Raw genomic sequence first — 20,085 nt, 5'->3', positions numbered from 1 at the left:
CAAAAGTTCAAATTTTCCCCACCAGGCGGAAATGTGGCGCTCAAATTTGGTGCACATCCTGCTCTTGAATCATTGATCATGCTGTGTTAGGCTTCCACAGGGTCATTCACGTTAACGGTGCTCTGAGCACTTGTGCTGACATAATATAAGAATAAAGCTGTGCATGTCCGATTTGTGGTTGTTGTTATTCCAGCGCCACATTTCCACCTGATGGTAGAAATGTGAACTATTCTTTTTTCATCGGTATTCGCTTCTTCATGGTCTCCGTAGCCTCTATACCAAGTTTCACCGAAATCCGTTACTTCGAACGGGCTCCAGAGGGTTCTTGTAGGGGAACTTTAACTATGACTACTTGGAATATGCAGAACTCCGTGGCGGAGTGGTTAGAACAGCGCGCTACGATGCCAGGGGTCTCTGGTTCATGGGTGTTCTTTATGAGTGTCCCTTCATCAATTTCATTATATCACTCATCCTCATCTTCGCGGTATGTGTTCTAAGTGATATCGGTTGAGCCCAACTTTTGAACTGAAAAAAAAAAAAAAAGTGCGGCGATTATGCTGTGAATTACGTCATGGACTAGAGTACTGCATGGGACCACTTTCGCTCGCCCGTTCGAGTCTCTCACACTCGAGCGTGCTCTGCGCGAGCTTACACAGTCAAATATTTTATTTTGACAATGTACCGGGTGGCCAGAATTAAAGTTACTTAACTCTGAGCCCTCTGTAGCCTGTTTGTGGCATCGTAGAACTCTGACATTTGGTGAATCCACTATGCAGACCATGGGGAAGAGGATGGCGATAAAAAAATAGTTCAATTTTCCGCCAACAGGTTGAAATGTGGCGCTGTACTTCCATGATGGGTTGTAATAATGACGTAAACTGCTTCAATTGGTTATGGATTTGCCTTTACCTTGCAATCTTGCAGTAAACAAGAGATTATTTTCTCGCAACTTTCAGCCACTAACTAATGTCTTCCTAATTAATAACTCAGCTACATCACACTTGTTTTTCTATATACATTATTACAGCGCCACATTTCAACCTAGTGGCGGAAAATTTAACTTTTTTTTTTTTTTTACCACCATCCTCTTCCCCATGGTCTGCATAGTGGATTCACCAAATTTCAGAGTTGTACGAAGCCTCAAACAGGCTACAGAGGGTTCTGAATTGGGTAACTTTAATTCTGACCACCCGGTATGTAAAATATTCGCACCGGTAGTTTCAGCCCACAATCGTATATTTCATTTTCATATGTCGCTGTATTGGTAAGATAGACTAGACTATATTTAAACATGGATGACTATGTTCACTTCAGTTACAATTTCACTCAATCTTTCACTTCACGATCCATTATTTTAGTGTCCACTACCACGGATAAATTACGGTTATACTGGGCTTCGAGCGTATGCCGCTCAACGCTCGAGCGAAGAAGCTCTCAACCCCGTGCGCTATCTAGCGTCGTCCATGCGAACTGTTTGGCCCTCGAGCGAAATCTTCTCGCTGTAGCACTCTATTATGGACATTTCATTTCAGTGCGTAGAAACGAATCTGCACACGTGCTACCTGAGAAGTAGTACCAGATAGCGAGGGAGGATTTATAGCTTCTTATCCTTCAGCACTAGTTCAATAGATTCTTCCGCTGCGAATGCAATCAAACGGACATCCATCGCGAATGGAAGAAAGCGGGAAAATACCGAGGGTCGTGTATTTGCAAGCCTCGGGCGGATTAATCTCATTGACTTCGTGCTCTCGAATACAAATGGAGGGAACCTTTTTTTCAATTCGATTCCAGCAACATCCGGATTCTACGCTGGAAGAAAGTTGCGGAAATTGTTTTTTTTTTCGGCTTGCTTACTTAGGTTCGCAAATCTAGTCTCAGATGCTGAAGAATAAGTACTAGGGCAGTATTTTCTTGTGCACAGGCTTCTAACGTACATTCATTTTTATATATTCTTCCTGCTTTGTTGTTCGTGAGTTATGTTGAATAATATCTCAGTATAGGATTTATATAAGGTTTCGCATTGAAAATGTCTATATTAGTCAACCTGATAGATTATATTTTTAAAATTACATAGAAATATAATAATATTAAGATTGAATTTTAAAGTTTCTACTTTTTTAGTAATTCCACTGAACGCACCGCCATCTAAATTGTAGAAAACTACACATTACATGCCTATAATGACTGGTAAATATTTATATCCTCCATTTTGGATAAATGGCCACCATCTTGAATCCCAAGGGATAGTTTTTGCAGTTTCACCATGAAATTGTTGTGATGTGGGCTATGTTTGTGCATATGAGATATATTTAATCGGTAACAATTTCTTTCCTTAGTAGATTCCCATTTGTTGGTTTTAACTAGTTAAATCATACCAGGTGGAGACACAGAGGGGTTCGGACTCCACTTTAAAGCGTAGGTCCAATCTCGGATAGCCTATTTGTGCAGAAAGTGGACTTAAAGGAAAATTTTTAAAAACTAAAAAAAAAATATATATATATATATATATACATTTAAAACTCTTTAAATCAGTGATCGTTATCGAGTAATGCAGTTAGCGAACATATAAACTGGGCTTTTAATTGGACACATAAACCGTGGTGAAGTGGTTAATGTAACGAGCTACAAATTCTACTTAGCCTAAGGCATGGATGTATCATTGCGCCTTGCATCATCCAGTTCGTCATTCATCCTCGACGCCACGATTAACCGAAAAGGCAGAAAAGCGATGTTAAATAATCGAAATAGAAATTCAAAAGACTATTCTCCATCCACTGCAAGAACGAAGTCAATGAAAACATTACCACGTGACTTTTGAAAAAATATAGTTACTTTCCTATGTGTTAGTTCTGGTGTCGCCTTGCGCATGAATATATTGGCCCACAACTTCCTATAGCAGCTACATTGAGTGGCATGGCTTTATCACACGCACTATATTCCTATACGCGGATGATTCAAGCACAGTTTCCATTGGAGTAGTAACCAATAGCATTTATTATTTTAGAATGGGGTCCAGGGGTGTGTGCCACAGCGTCTGCAGGCTAGTTAACGCCACCATTCATTCCCTTACGTCCAAATTGTTCCTGGTATTATTAGAGAACAACATCCGGGGCATGGGTCATAAAAAAAAAAGGCCGCTCCAAATGATTCTTTATCTAGTCGGAACTTTGTTGTTTGCGGCTCGCATTAATTCACAGCTTCTTGTTTCAAGTTAATAACCGGCTACTGATTTATGCGAGGCCGGTTAAATTTTTCTCAGCTCATTCCCACAGCCTTCTTCTGAATGGTGGTCACTTTGAAGCACCGCTGCGATGCCACGTTGTGCTTCAATACGAAAGGAGATCTGTATAGCCAGAGTGTATATTGGTGGCACATTTTGTTGTAAGGTGCCGTTACAAGAACTATCCTAAAGAAGCTCTGCAGAGTACGGAGTATTCCAAAATAGTGTTTACACTCTTTGAACCTGTATAACGGAGAAACTATTAAAGGTAACACGACTGAACTTTTTGTATTTGAAGCTGCAATGCCTATGTGGAGTGCGTGTGAGCGCGTGAAGGCATTGTGTGGTTTTTAGTTCAATAACAGCCCGCCAGGCGGTAGGCATTAGTAATTACAGAACGGCAGAGGTGAGAATTTTTCTTTGGAGCAACGTAAGTGTCGAATAGCCACCCAGATCTCCCGATTTAACACCGTTAGATTTGGAACTTTAAAGAACAATGCGTTCTTCACAAAACCACGGACGCTGGATTACGTGACATGCGAGTGTGGCTTCTCTTCTCGTGAAAACCATGTCTGATGTTTTTCGATCTGTCCACCTGGTCCATAGCGTTGCAGACGATGTAATTCTGCCAATGATCAGGTATGTGACATGAAAAAAGTCCATATTTCCTGTTATTAGTGTTCCTGTTATTAACGTTCAAAGTGTGTAAACACTATTTTGGGACACACTGTATATGTACTGGGTGGTCATAATTAAAGTTCCCCTACTTTGAGCCCTCTGGAGTCCGTTCGAAGCCTCGGATTGCGGTAAAACTTGGTGTAGAGGCTATGAAGACCATGGGGAAGCGAATGCTGACGTAAAAAAATAGTTCAAATTTTCACCACCAGGTGTAAATGTGACGTTTAGAATTAAGTATCCCCTAGAATTTAGTATGACCTGTTATGTTCCAGAAACAAATTTATCTTCATGCGCATGTGTATATATCTCATCTTTTGCTCATATTTGACCATCTGTTTGTCAACCACTGCGATTGATCTTGTGGTACGAGCGTGAATGTCAACTGTTTCCCAGTGGATTTAGCGAGTGCTTTCCAACGCAAAGCACAGATGTGGTTCCCAGTTTGAGGGAATTTTATAACGCTGCGTTAGGCTTTAATTGGAACCTGCCCCATTATATCATTTCCATCTCATTACTTACTGCCCGACACATCATTCTGTATTAGGCAACCAAGCGATACAGCTCTGCCAGGTGCGTTCTATAGATGCCAAGGGTTTTGGCTTATTGCATAGCGTGTGGGAACACTAGTCAATGGAAGTGATGATATGATCATTGAATATGTGAAAAAAAGATACTTTACTGATCGATTTTCAGCTGGCACTTGACTTTCATGGCTATTTCTGGCTATTTTCCGGCCCCAATCGTCTTTGGGTGTGTGTGGCTCGATGGATGTCAACGAACTCAGTTGCCAAGTAAAGATGTAGGGATAACATCGCTCTCCCGAGGCAACGTTGCCAAGCGTACGCCTGTTTTTGCCAGTTGGATACCGATCTCTGCCTGGTCGTTCCGGACTCTTCATTGTGCAGAATCTATCTATCTATCTATCTATCTATCTATCTATCTATCTATATATATATATATATATATATATATATATATATATATATATATATTATATATAGCCTATATAAAACTGGATGTATGTGAGTGTGGGTGTGTGTATATATACTCATATGTTTGTTCCGGCATAACTCTCGAACGCCTGGAGCAATTTCAACCAAACTTGGTACACGTATCACTTGCAATCTGAAAATAATATTTTTGGGGTAAGACACCCCTAGGGGTGGGGTGGGAAGGGGTGACATGTAAAAATAATCGAGATCGACCGATATTAAATTCCGCACAAACAGACATCCGTGACTCTATACAATCCCGCACAACGATTGTGTTTCTCGGGTTGTCTAACATTCAGGCTGTGTTTCGAAAACTACCGATATTAGTATGGAATCAATAGTTTTCGGAGTCGCTCCCAGTGCCGTTCAACTCCAAGTTCATCACCTATCGGCATGGGGGTGAGAGGGGGTGAAAATATATTGCCACAAATGACCTAGATTAGTGTCGAATCCATAGTTTTCGGAGTCGCTAAGCTAATTGGTGACATTCACGATCACATTTAAAATTACATTTTACACTATAGTTAGAATTCATTATTTTCTTGTCTAATACAAGATTGGGCAATCAGCTAGTGGTTAAATAAGTGTTACCCCAAAAGTTCAGCCCCAAGTTCGTTTCTGTGCCCCCAAATTTAGATCCATAGTTACGCCCACGTACACGATCCACATAATATAACAGCGGGCCCTAGTTTAAGCACCCTTGAGCCTTGTTCATCCTTCTCCACCAGCTACACATTGCTCCACGTTCGCCCCGTGAAGCGAAACCTTTCGACACCTGGCAACACGAAGAGCATTGATACGAAAACAAATGAACGTCTGAGGACCCCCGACCGACGTCATAATTGAGCGAGTAATTAAAAGCGAGGCGTCGGCGACAAAGGGAAAGAAAGTGCAGGGGAAGCGAGATTAATTAGTCGTTAGTTAAGGCGTAATTAGATTGCGAGCTGATAATTTGCAGGTGGGACACGCGCCTTTGGGTGTTGGAAGTTGTGCCGAAGATTTCGTGGTGAGGCGGGAATTGATGCTATGGATGACAAGGATGGACGGGCGGGTTTGTTAACGTGATCCACTCTGATCTGCGTCAGCATCCGTCGTGAAATACCAGGATAAAATGTGAAGGTAAATGTAAAGTACTCCCCTGTGCTTTGCACCACGCCATGAAGGCGTATAGGGGGTGTAGAGCTAGGACCCCACACTTTCTTGATCACGGCCGAAGGTGGGGGTGATGTGATCAGCACCACGCTCCTGGACGCCTTAATCCCCCTAGAGTTTGCTCCAGGTACCCAGTTAATACGACGCTGGGTGGGCGCCGGATCCGCTGAACAGGTGGAAAGAATCCCGGTTCTTCCTGTCGGGGATCGAACCCGGGTCTCTCGCATGGTAGTCAGACGCCCTAACTACTGAGCTGTCGCTATGGTGGTTGTTGATTGTTTATTTTTATTTCGCGTCGCTTCTCTGCCACTTTTGAATGATCGCGACGATGATGATGTGATGCTATGAACCCAGGCCAGGATTCGAACCCGGGACCTCTGCCGTCGTAGCACGCTGTGTTGCCACGAAGGCCGCCATTTCTGGTTCGAACAGGCACGTGCTTCATTGTTTGTCCAATCAGCATTTCGTCCGTTCATCCTTATCGTCGTGATTAATCCAGGAGGAAGAAAAGCGACGTTAAGTAACAGCATAGGAAAACAGAAATAGGCACGAGCCCTTTTCAAAAGCTGCGTGGGTACGGGCAAGTACGACATGACGTGACTACCCATCAACTCAACAGAGCGAGTATGGGCAAGTATAGAAACTGGTATTCTTTCAAGTTGACGGGTTGACTGCACTCGACGTAACCAATGAACTCACCCGTGGGTACTTGCTTGCCAGGTAAATAAACCTAGTACACAGACTTTGTACGGGCAAGTAGTAGTTGCGACGGGTAGTCATACCTGAAGAGTTGACGTACTCACCAACTCGTCCATGGGTATGGGCAATCAGAAAGCTGTCATTTGGATATCATTGGTGGCTAAAGGTGAGTATCCTCGAACAGTTAACGTACTTGTAGACTAAAGAATGAAACTCTAGAAGATGAATTATTACTGACGAATGGGATCATGAACTGTGTCACATCCTACCGCTTGTCAGGACGTCATGTAACGAAAGAAGGTTTCCTCCAATCCATCTTTCACCCAGCTTCCAACCCCTTTCCCCACCCTCTCCCGGCATGCATCTCGCGCACAATAGAGGGTAATTGGAAACGGAAACCTTGTCCGATGGATGTTTTCCAATAGAAGTCAAACTCCACCACCGGGGGTGGTCGCGTCATCGAAGGGGAACTAATGCTGTTAGCGTTGACGGACAGCTCAAATCTTGTTCATTCCTATCCATTCAGGGTTGCAAAGAGAGGCTGGCTAGCCATTAAAACAAGCTACGGTGACGATGCCTACACAGAAAAAACTGTTTTGTTTGGAATTACCAAAAAAGTTTGGTTGAGCTGTTTGGTTATGCTTTTTGCTTCCGATAACCAAATGTTGCTTGTAATTACTAAATACTTTTGTTTAAGAATACCAAAAAATTTGGTCAGACAAAATATGGTACTCGTAAACAAAATGATACATATGTAAGTAAAGAGAAACAAAACGTTTGGTTAAATTTACTATATGTGCGTGAGCGTGCTTTTGAATTTGAAATAACACGTCGAGTGTAGTATGAAAATCTTTTGTCTAAAATTGAAACTCATGTATATAGATAATTACTCGAAGCGAGTCTTAATGTTGCTGTGTAACCTAATATTCTGGAAAAAAGCTCAGAATATACGTACTTACTTTATACTGAGTTTTCTACACCGGCCGCTAGATGGTTCTGTCAAGATGTGTACAAGAAACATAAGTTTTTGTACAACAAATAATGGTACGTTTGATTGTAATCATAGTGAAAAATTATGCTTTAACATTCTTCGAAAGATATGTGAACATTAAAGCTACAAATTAAAGAAGAAAATGTACTGCAGTAAATAAAAGTGAATCTCCCATGAGCAACCTTTTGATTCTGGACTATATAAGTAAAAGCTAAGTGTGCCGTAGAAAAACAAACACGCTCCAAAATCGGTTAGTTCACGTGAACTTTTTATTCTCAATGTGTATTTTGAGATCATTTGGTTTCTGCAAACTATCCACCCTAGCTAAAATTAGCCACATTACAACATAAGTAGTTATGAATAAATTATTTAACAAATCGTTTGGTAGAAACGATGGACTACATTTTGTTAGATTTACCAAAATAATATTTGGTTTTGGTAACCAAAAAATTGTTTACGACAAACAAATTGAACTTGACCGAATCTTTTGGTACTGGTGAACAATTGTTTGGTTGATGCCTATTTAAACAAATGATTTGTTCACCACTACCATTTTTTTTGGTTAATCCAAACAAACATTTTTCTCTGTGTAAGTGCAAGGTTTTTTTCCTTCCCCTTAAGAGTGTGATAAATTGTTAAACTGCAAGGGAGCGGATATAATATAAGCCGAGGGAAGAGAAGAAAATACTGATAACCAGTTCCGGATATTTGCCAAGTTTTGGTCCCCTGAAAGATCTTCTCGTTGAAAGTGCATTTTTCAGTTTCTACTCAGCAGCAACCCAACGTCGCACATTAGATTCGTCAAGTTCATATTTCCTTCCGGCCTTTCTGTTGCTTGTAGCTTCAGCGTAACTAACAACTGCAAGTTTGAAACTTGCATCGCAACTACGCCTTATTCCCAGGCTTGAAGATGCTTTCTTCTCCACGCGATCGTTCAAATTGGCGACAAACCTGTAGATCCACTTCAGTAGAAATGAATACCTGTACTAGCTTAGAGAAGAACGAACACAATCTTAATAAAATCAAAGCGTACGTTATCAAGAATGCAGACAATTTTTGCAATGCCCAGTTAGAAACAAGGACCTCATCGATGGCTCAGTGGTAGCGTCGTCGCCTTGTAATCAAGGGGTCCCGCGTTTGATACGCGGAGGAGGCACATAGTGGTTCGGATCCCACTTTAAACTGTAGGTCCAGTCCCGATTAGCCTTACTGTGCATAAAGTGGACTTAAAACACCAAATCAATCAATCAATCAGTAAGAAACAACAATGCTATTGTTGGATAACATTATGGTATCTAAAATGTGGGCAGTTTCTACAATGCTATTGTTCATGGGCGTCCGGAAAGGGGGGGCAATGGGGACCGTGGCGCCCCCTGGAAAATGAAAGTCAACCAAAAAATATGTATTTCACACACATCATTTCATTTCAGCCACAACAATATGTGTTAATTATTGCATGAACACCATAAATTCAAATTTAAACAATGTTTTTTAGGGAACACACTATTTTTTGGGAAAATGTGCCTTGTTTGCCCCCTGGAAAAATACCTTCCTTGCCCCTCCCTGGAAAAAATCCTGCGGACGTCTATTGTTGCATTATCGTTATTTCAAATTAGAAATCAGCACATTTTTAACAGCATATGATTTAACGAAATGCCATAATTTTTTTAAGGTCGCGAATATAAGACGCATCCTAATTTTTCACAATTGAAATTTGGATAAAATGTGCGGCTTATATTCGGGCCAATACGGTATGTTCCGTCACGTCTTTTTAAGGAGCTCCACAATTTTTCTCACCGCAAATCAAACCCGCTCGCACAAGAAGCGAAAGTGCTAACAGTTGGGCCACAAGCGGGTTCCTTAGCATTCGCAAGAACTACACAATCGCTACTTATCAGACGCCACAATCACGAAATCATCACTTAACAGGCACTGCACTCTTGTCTAGGGGAGTCTATGGCGCAAGGCCGTGCATAACTGCAAAGAAATGGAGGAAGCGAATGGTCGGAGAGATGCAATGCTGCAATCTGCTGGTAGCTGCAGCCGCGAGTACCTTCCATGCAGACCCTCTCAAACGGTCGAGCCCTCTCCAGACACTACTTGCGCAGAGATTCGTTTTCGTTCCCTAGCTCCTCCATAGATTCCTGGGACAGGGTAAGCATCCACTTCATCAGAAAGACTGTATAATATAACTGTTTTGATATCCATAAAAATTATGAATTGAAATGCCATTTCTTTGTAAGAAATGCACACCTGTTTTTATACAGGGTGAAGCAACAAATTGAATGGTTCCAGTTACAGTACATGTTCAATATGCGCATCATCTGCTTCAATTCGATTGACCCCCAGCTGCGAAGACGTCTGCTAGTGTGATGAGGGTGATTTGGGATAGGCTCTTGGTTTGCTTAGTGTACGTGATGGCCTTTACGTTTTCCCACAAGTAAAGTGGCACTATACCTTGTCCCAGCTAACTGTAGAGCAAGTCCGCGAATAGCGTCAGAGAAAAGTGGGTAATCTATTGGTCAGAGCGAAGCAGAAGACACAGATGGGAAGGCTGGTATCAGACGTGTTCATTGGTGGAGCCGTCTCGCGTCAATATTTGCGCAGATACTTGTTTTCGTTTGCCTGCTCCACAGTTAGCTGGGACGGAGCATACATAATGATTCGGGGAGCCGCAGTGGTCTAGTCTGTTGAACGTCTGACTGCGACGCAGAAGACCCGGGTTCGATTCCCGGAGTGGGTGATCTGATGCCGTAATTTGAAATACCTGGTCCCCTCTGGGGTTCACGCAGCCTCAAAAATGGTTACCGTGGGGAGTAAAGGCGGCCGGAGTGTGGTGTTGATCACATCACCTCACATCTCGACGTAAATGTTCACGTACATAATTATTCAGCCTCTCATAATAACGATTTTTTTTTAAATTCGTGCACTGGCAACCATGTTTCGAATCTTTGAACATCCGAAATGACGAGAGGGCGTGGATGTTTGTGATGGGGTGGAATGCTCGGTGATGGGGGAACATCCCTGTCTCTCCCGACAAGTGTTTGTCGTGCGATTGTCGAATGTACACGCCACGTCAGCGCTTAAATTAACTGAGCAAATCCAGTCGAATACGACATGTAATTGGCCGGGAAGGGTGGAAGAGAGAATTAGGAGGAGGGGAGGGGGTCCTCAGATTCATACTCAGTCTGGTGAGGACGAAACATGTGTTACACGCGTTGATTGTCATTGGCAACACATCATCCGAGAGGAACGCGTTTCACACGCAGCTGATGTGCTCATTCGTTCCGTCTGTCATTTTGGGAATCTGGGCGATCAGCTGAAGCTTTGGAAGGCCGAATGGTTAACGCTCCCGCCTTTGGTGCTGGCGGTTCCGGGTTTGATCCATGCTAGAAGCCAGCTGAACTGATGTGTTTGTGGGGGGCAGAATTTTTCTAGTTTTTGTTTAAAGTCCACTTTATTTACTGTAATCGGAAAGGGTCTTAACAGGTTTAAATGGGACCCGAACCATTACTTCCACCGGTTATTGAACCCGGAACTCCTTGATTAATCAATTCTGTCGTTCTGCGAAAATCAGGAACGTATATCCTTGGCTAGCTAGGCTGAAACGCAGACTAAAAAGTACTGAATAAAAATCTATTAGAAATTGTGTTGAGACCATGTTGGCGATAATGAGGTTGGCAGCCATGTTTCTTAGGGGTTGGCAACCATGTTTCTTGGGGGTTGGCAACCTTGTTTCTTGGGGGTTGGCAACATTGTTTCTTGGGGGTTGGCAACCTTGTTTCTTGGGGGTTGGCAACCTTGTTTCCTAGGGGTTGGCAACCCTGTTTCTTAGGGGTTGGCAACCATTGGCAACGTGGTTTCCTTAGACGCCGAGAGCAAGCAAAGTAGGTGTGTCTAACGGGTCTCACTTATCGCACAACACTTTAGCAACCTTGTGTTCTGACGTCACGGGATAATGCTTTTTAATTTTAGGCTAAATGCCTACGTTGTTAGGTTAGGCTAGATAGGTTTAGTTCTCTTAGCCTAATTAATATTTTTTCATTGTATTTATGCTAATGGAACCTAACCTAACCTCATAGGCATTCCTCGTCTGACGTCAGAACACAAGGTTGCAAAAGTGAAGTGAAATGAGGGATACCCGTGTCTAACCACGTATACATGGCGTTGACGCGAGTCTAGTATATTATTCCTTCCTCCATAGGCCAGTAAGTTTAATCTGGTTCGGCTCCCGCCGAAAGCTTCTTATTTCACTGCAGGGCGTTCTTTGTCGACAGGGATGTAACTGGTCATAGTGAGATAGACCAGAACTTACGAGCTCACCAACCAAAATATTGATGATTTCGAATCTTTGGGCTATGATTTGAGAATTGCTCTATATTAAGATATATTCAGCGGCAACAGAAGGTATGCTTTATATGAAGTGACCCTCCGCAAGGTGCTTGGATGAAAGGTGGACCAGTGTATCGATTCAACAACACTATATTTGGACCTAGTTCAGCTGCTGGAACATTCTGGAAGACAAGTGGTCAATAGCCTCAGATGGCGCATTCGAAAGGGGATGGGGGAGGTATGACAGCCCAAACAAAGAATGGGATCCGTCAGGGATATTTGTCAACGCTGAGCGGACTGGCCATGTGTAATTAAGACGGCCATATATGACAGTGCCCTGTGGCCACCTGGTGAAAGGGGAATGAAATATTAATGCCTAACGAACGCCATTTTCCTGAATGGTTTGGAGAAGACAGATAAGCATAAATGCCTGGTCCAGCGATGCCAGATGCTGGATGCCTTTGTCTCGGAACGGTAGACATGTCAAGTAGCCGGTCCCCGCGTCCAGGTGTCGCTCGCAGCACACTTGTCATCGTCCCCTAACAAGGAGGCGTGCTTGTTTGTGCTGCTTGAAGCACATTGTCACATGTGGTACACGCAGGCGGCTTGGTAAGTGTCACGGGTGGTGATTGCGACACTGCTACGGAATGTTTGGATGCTGCTACTTGGGTAGTCTTCAGACTCTCTCTCTCTCTCTCTCTCTCTCTCTCTCTCTCTCTCTCTCTCTCTCTCTCTCTCTCTCTCTCTCTCTCGGGAGAGATAGGGAAGAAGGCGAAATAGGGAGTGGGAGAGATAGGGAAGGAGGAGAAATAGGGAGTGGGAGAGATAGGGAAAAATATTTTCTAAATGACGTAAAATATCTAAAAACGTAAAGTACGTAAAAAACTAAAACAGAACATAAAAATTAAAAGAAAACATGTTTTTTTTTTTTTGCGATGGTTATTATGTATAACAGTTGCCAGTGGTAGAAAAAAAGGCTTTAAAAAACTTTCGTTCCGAATTTGTAGCTATATGCTCTTACATTGAAATGAAATTTTGAAAACTTCCATGATCACATTCAAATTATAATTAGCCTATGCAAGTGTATAATACGCATGGAAAAGGAATGTGAAGCTGTTACTAAACTTTGAAATCCAATCTAAATAAATTGCTGTTAATCGTTATGTCACGTGGAAGACGTATATATCAACAGGTTCTCAATTTTTTAAAATATGTGAAATCTCGTTATATTGTACATTTATGTTTAGGGAGCATATCTTGGTCGAGCAGTTGCTTAGCATTTTAGTATTGTGACATCACACACCAGAGATTTCATTCTATTTTCCTACAATTAAATCTGCTAGTTTAAATTTCGGTTATAAATTAACAGGACACTTTCTCTTAGGTCAGATTAAACTCTCATGTGCATTCTCTGTAATAGAATAATCCAAAATGACATTTGTTTTAATAAATTTAGACAATAATAATTGTGCCTGTATGTGTATAGAATAACTAAAGAAACTTTCTAGATATTTACACATTTGGAGACTTAATCATATATGATATTAAGTGCTGCCATCTCTGGACGTAAAGAAACAACTGTATATAGATTGCACCGCAAGTCTTTCTGCTGAAGCCATATTCGCGAAAGTTACTGTAAGAAGTAAGGCATTTCTCTTAAAACACGTAGAAGGGCAAATACTTCAAATTCGTTTGAAACAGTGCCATTGTACAATTATATTTGCATCTGTATATCTGAGTAAACATTTTCAGTTCTTAGAGAATAAGCACTTGGAAGACCATTTCTTTAATTTGTATTCTTTCTTATTCCTTTCAGGCGATTGAATAACAACAAATTGCGTCACATCCCAGACATGCTTTTCGCTAACATGGCAAGCTTGCATCGATTGTAAGTACCAGTATATTTTTAAATATTCTTAACATACTGTTTCACAGGAGATGACGTCAATTTCAGCGGCCATTCAAACAAAAAAATGCTGTTTCGTACTGTAGGTCCAAAAATCTGTGCTCTTGGAAATTATGAGTGATTTGAATGTTCGACACTAGCGCCACTGCTCTCAAGCGGAGGTACAGATATGGTGGTGGATCATTATCTGTGCATTGTTAAATGATTGTCTCGTGAATTGTGAATTTCATTTTTAAATTAGTGCACTTTCCTTAACTGTATTACTGCATAAAGTTGCTTCGTTGCATGTTTGAGCTAATAACTGCTTTGCTTAATCGTATCATTGTGTATTCCAGTGTGCATAAGTTCGTTCAAAGAAAAAAAAAATAGAAAACTTGCGTGAAGTCATCGGCAGTAAAAGTATGACATGCTAAGGCCACACACGCTGTGTTTGTTGTGTATGCCACAGCGCTAGGAGAACATGATTCTGACGATGATTTGCTAACATTCGTTGTGTAAGCAAGCACACGTCCAAGTTTGATGAATTTCATCATTTGATGAAACAGTTGATTGAATATGAAGTCAAACTTATAAGCTATTTCCGAATGCATTGAATCACTTAAACCCAGTAACCAATTTTCTATAAATGTAACACTTCGCGTCAAATTTTCTTTTTTTACACACATCAACCTACCCTGAACTCTACACGTCTGAAGACGATTAGTTAAGAATTTAAGCTATAACTTTCTAATAACGATTCAAATTTCACAACGTGTTATTCACCGTAGATGTTAGCAATCACAGTGACGGAGATTAACGGCTTTCAAAGCTCACGACTGCGATTATGCAAGAAATGAATCGACAGCACCCTCTGTTGACTCAAAAAGATACTATAGTCTTTGTGCTAATGAAATGACCGGCTAGCCTCCTCCTCTTTGTTTCGGCAGTTTCGTTAACTCGAAATCCTCCAGCTACATACAGGGAGGGGGGGGGGCTGGGTATACTTATCGCCCCCCCTCCTTCCGCATTAGAATTAAGTGTGTGCTGTGATTGAATTCGAGAAGGACGCAGAAATCCAGGCATTTTACTGGAACGAGAACGGTCTTTGTAGGTTCGGATTTTTTAAGATCCAGATTTTCTTAATCCCTAAAAATCATTTAGGGATTATTATTTATTAGGATAATAATTTCATCATAAATCACTTTTTTTCACGATGATTTCCCCCCCCCCCGATTAATGGCTGTCTGCCCTACAGATTTTTTCATCCAGTATTGCATTTTGAATATCTTATTAGTTTTATGTCTTAGGGATTTTTCGGCCTGTGTATAGGGCCGGTGACAACCCACTATCGTGAGGAAATTGGGGAGCTACGAGTGAGTAGCGTAACCCGGTCTTGGAAATCTCCTACAACGGCAGGGGGTTCGACGTGCTGACCCCACGTGACCCCATTACCTGTTGAAGAACTCCACACCTCTAAGTAGGATCGTGGGAGGGACTGGCAGCCGGGAGATAGGCCCAGGCCCTTTCGAGAGCTTTCGAGCCAAGGTTATTATTAATATTATTATTAGTTTTATGAAATTAATATTTAAATTCTTTAAATATTTACTAACTTCCGAGAAAACAGTTGTTCATTTCATTTTGAAATACAACTATTAAAACAGAATGTGTTATGACGTCACATCCGGTAGATGGCGCGATTTTGTAATTTCACAAAGTGATAATCATATTTTAGCCTGTATATGGAATTGTGGAAACTGTTATTGAGGAAATGATGGTCATTACTAGTGTTACTAGTTTCCTTTGTTTTTCTTTTTAAAGTGTGAGTATGTAAGCAACAGAGAAAGAAAAATCGGCAGTTAACAGTGGCAATACATTATAATGGAGAGTTGAATATAAGTATGTTATGGAAACCACTATAGCTTCTTTAATCTTTTTTTGGCTTACACCGTGTTTGCAGTTTCTAGCCAAAGTTGCCGAGTTCAGGTTCTATTGTTAAGGGACATTCAAAAAATAAATGATTAAGTGTTTGATTAGCTTCTCCGCATTGGCAGCCAAATGTTGATTTACTAATACATGGCCTGTTCGTATTCTTAATATAAAAACAATCACTGCTCGAGGTAGATTCATGTTTTGGTACCAAGGTCTATGATTTCTGACTTGAGCATGCCACTTATAAGATGTGGTATTTTGTAGCTCTATTTTGCACCACTCCTCCCACTGTTTTTGTAACTTAAATTTTACTCTGGGTAAGAGACCTGTATAAGGTAGTCGAAAAGGTGTTACATAGTCCTGGGTTCTCGCTTTTTGTAGCTAGAATACAAGCAGTAAAGGTAGACACATATCATATGTAAGATACCCGCTCTGGTAGTTTCAGCCCACAATCATCCATTTAATTTTCATATACCATTGTGTGTGTAAGATAGACTAAACTCCATTTTAACATGGAGGTGATGACTATGTTCACTTAAGTTTCAATTCACTGCGCGTTTCACTTCACGGTTCGTATTTGAGGGCTCACTACCACAGACAATTTATTTTATAGTGTAGCCTATACTGTTTTTGCCTGCTCGAGCGAAGAAACTCTCAATTCCGTACGCTATCTAGCGTCGGTGGTGCGAACTATTTGACGCTCGAGCGAAATCATCTCGCCACAGCATTCTTTTTATATACAGTATGCAGTGGCGTCGATTAAGGGGGGTGAGGGTGGTAAGTTGCCCCAACTTTTCGCCACTTTTGCCCCCGCACTATGCTAAACTTAATCTACAAAGGGAAATATACTGTCTAGTGTTGCCCACGAGACGAGACTTTGACCTGTGGAAATGCTGTCTCGTCTCGAAAATATTCGTTTGTCTTATGACACATGGTCAATCTCGTCTCGTCTCGAATTTTTAAAAGCCTGTCCCGTCTCGTCCCGTGGGCAACACTAATACTGTCGTTGCCCTCCCCGGTTTTGGAACCCAATTGCCGCCACTGACTGTATGATACAAAAATACACATCAAGATTGTAATTAAATACTATAACATTTTATTAAATTCTAGCATATTAACAGCAGCAGAAGAAGGTGTTGTACAGTCATGGACACGGTTGCAACAAACCCATTTACTTTCAATGCGTTCGTTACACCCCTAAAGTGTCCTTGACTGTACATACCAATGTATACACGTCGAATATTATATTATATACAGACTATTGTATGGAAAGGCGTATAAGTAAATATATACAATTTTTAGATAATGATTTGTCATTATTTATTTGAAATAGTGTGTTTAATTTACAACTCTCTTCTCTAATTCCATATAGGCCTCCCCGATGGCGCAGTGGTAGCGTCGTCGCCTTGTAATCAAGGGGTCCCGGGTTCACATGGAGGCACAGTGGTTCGGATCCCACCTTAAACTGTAGGTCCAGTCCCGGTTAGCCTTACTGTGCATAAAGTGAACTTAAAATACCAACTCAATCAATCTAATTTCATATAATCTTTTTAGAAAAGCTGTACACATCCAGATTGTGGTGAGAGTTTGCTAACACTTTAAACAGCGAGGCATTCGAGCGAAACTTCTTTTTTTCGCACCAAACATCTGTTTCTCCTCCCCTTGCTTTCTCTTCGGTATGAAACCTTCTTTGCGCATCTTTTCTTATTCATTTCCTCACGTTTGTTTGCTGCGGATGCGTTTCTCCCGTCATCATCCATCATCTTTTGTCGCTCCCCACCGGCCGGAACACGAGTTCGATATACAACGGCACACACACACATACACACCCGCAGCGGGGCAAAACACACAAACACACGCTCTCGTGCAAGGGAATGAAGGATGAAGCTCGCGTCTCTATTCTCTGTGATGTTCTCGCGTGGCACTTCATCTCTCCTGAAAAGTTTTGTCAGTTTCAATAGGGAAAGGAATGTCGAGGGGGAAGGGGGTGCGTTTTTCATGTCTCTTCGCCTGGGCGTTAAAGAATTCTTCTGCTTCTACTGTTGGCACAGACTTGCAACGGTCTTGCGTCTCCTCCTGAGAAAAAGTCCCTGATTAGCAGGCCCGTAGCCAGGAATTCTTATTAGAGGGGGCAAAGTCAATCCTAGGGGGGGCAAATTTTTAATATATTGTGTTGCATTGGCAGATATAGCAGGGTACAGACGGGCACTTGTCCCCCTCCTCCAAAAGTGATATGTAACAGGAAAGGGATGATATCTTGAAACTCCAATGAACAAAAAAAGTTCGAGCAACATCAAATAACAATATTTCGATAATGACTTTCCGGAATACCAAAGAATACAATAACATAAATAGTGACTGTATCTACTTTATATTTACAGGTCGAAAAGGTTAATACAGTAGACGATTAATATGTACCAACAGTTTTGGGCTTCTCTGCAGAACTGATTAAGGAAGTCCATTATAAATCGTGCTTCATAAGATTTCCCTCTAGTTTCCAATTATAACACCATTAAGCCTTGTTTCCATGATTATGAAAAACTAAATATGCTGACCAAGGCAGTAATTTATTTTATTAAAAACATAAACTAAACGTAACGTTTCAACCTTCTAGCAAGGTCTTCATCAGACTCTGTATCAAGTACAAAAGTAACAAGATACACAAAAAGGGCATGAAAGATTTTTACGCACAAAGGAATCTAACGAAAATCCAACACCACCATTGTATTGTGTTATGCAAGAAAAATCGAATTAATTAAATAATAATGATTACATTACATCTACACTTTGATGAATTGTGTAAAAATTTGTAATACATTTTTTTGTATTACAAGAGGTTAATGTACGTATCTCCGAGCAGCTTGTTGTAATATAAGCAGAAAGGGTGTAAGTTTCGAATAAGTGGAGGTTTACGGATTTCAGCTGCGTGGCGGCAGTAGCATGCATGTAATAGTCTCGAAAATTTCGCGTACCATACGACATACTGTGTTCGCTGTTGTGACGTGATCACCACCTTTGTATGCACATTAGTCCCGCCATGTGGCTGAATTCGAAACTTACATCCATTCTGCTTATTACAACAAGTTGCTCGGAGATACGTACATTAACCTCTTGTGTATAAAGGTTTACTTTTTTGACATCTGAAACGGATCACCCGGTATTTTTCCAACATGTTCAATTTCATATTAGCTAATAATGGAAAACAAGCACACAAACTGTATTTTTGAAAGACAGAATATGCATGATGAACTTATTTTTTTTGTACATATGACACGTATAACTTTCATGTACAACATATATTTTACACATATGCAACATGGAGCGACGTAAAATAAGAAAATGCATATGCAACATGTTAACGCTAAATTGTGTACGTATTAAAAGTTTCTTTAATATATATATATATATATATATATATATATATATATATATATATATATATATAGGATAAAAGAAAGGAGGGCCACAAGGGCTCTCTTCTCTTCTCCCCTCCTCTTTCACTTTTTATATATATATTACTTAAATACATTACATGATCAATTCATACGCCAAATTGTCTCTCAAATGTGCGTGCTCCTTTTCCTCAAAAGAATTGTTCGTGCATTTAAGCAGCAACAATCTGTAGTATATATTTGGCCTTACTTCTCTCTCTGGTAATTTAGAATGCATTACAGGGAAGAATCATATTGGATCGAAGCGAACAGGAAAATCTTTAGATCCAAATATTTGCAAACTGAAAACAATATTGATTTAATAGGGCGCAAATAATTTCACGGGGTGCCATGGCATACTCTTTAACATTTTTTTTTATCAATTATATAGTTTTGGCTCCCAGGGCTTTAGACTATAAGAATAGCATAACTTGTACTTGCGAGCGAAGCGAGCAAGAAAATTTTACGAAATGTACTTTTATTTGCATAAAATTTGAAAGCGAGTGGGCAATTGCCCCTCTGTGCCTCCGGCAACTGCCCTTGGCCGTCTGGAAGAAAAATCCAAGAAAAACTTGAAAACTAATTCCGTCTTGAGTATCAATTTGTACTGCTATTCTTAGATTCTGCTAGTCATGTTTCTTTACTTCAATGTTTGCCCCCCCCTAGATTGGACTTCCGACCAAAACTGGGTGGGGGGATAATGCCCCCGCCCCCTGCTGTGGTTGCAGCACTGTTTGTGAGTATTTTTTCATCAATTTCACGTCATCACTCATTGT

General features: G+C 41.0%; 1 protein-coding gene across 4 annotated transcripts in view; it reads left to right on the top strand.

The window, feature by feature from the left end:
* sli (slit guidance ligand) overlaps positions 1 to 20,085 on the top strand; it is a 710,118-nt gene that overhangs the window by 336,642 nt on the left and 353,391 nt on the right. For all 4 annotated transcript variants that reach the window (XM_083142573.1, XM_083142572.1, XM_083142575.1 and 1 more), the window contains one exon: positions 13,881 to 13,952. In XM_083142573.1, the coding sequence (XP_082998699.1) occupies positions 13,881 to 13,952 (72 nt within the window). The remainder of the gene's footprint in view (positions 1 to 13,880; positions 13,953 to 20,085) is intronic.

The sequence above is a fragment of the Lepisma saccharinum genome, chromosome 21 (genome assembly GCF_977018435.1).
Source record: "Lepisma saccharinum chromosome 21, izLepSacc3.1, whole genome shotgun sequence".
In the NCBI taxonomy this organism is placed as follows: domain Eukaryota; kingdom Metazoa; phylum Arthropoda; class Insecta; order Zygentoma; family Lepismatidae; genus Lepisma; species Lepisma saccharinum.
The sequence above is the reverse complement of the archived record's forward strand: the minus strand, read 5'-3'. Positions and strand labels throughout refer to the sequence as shown.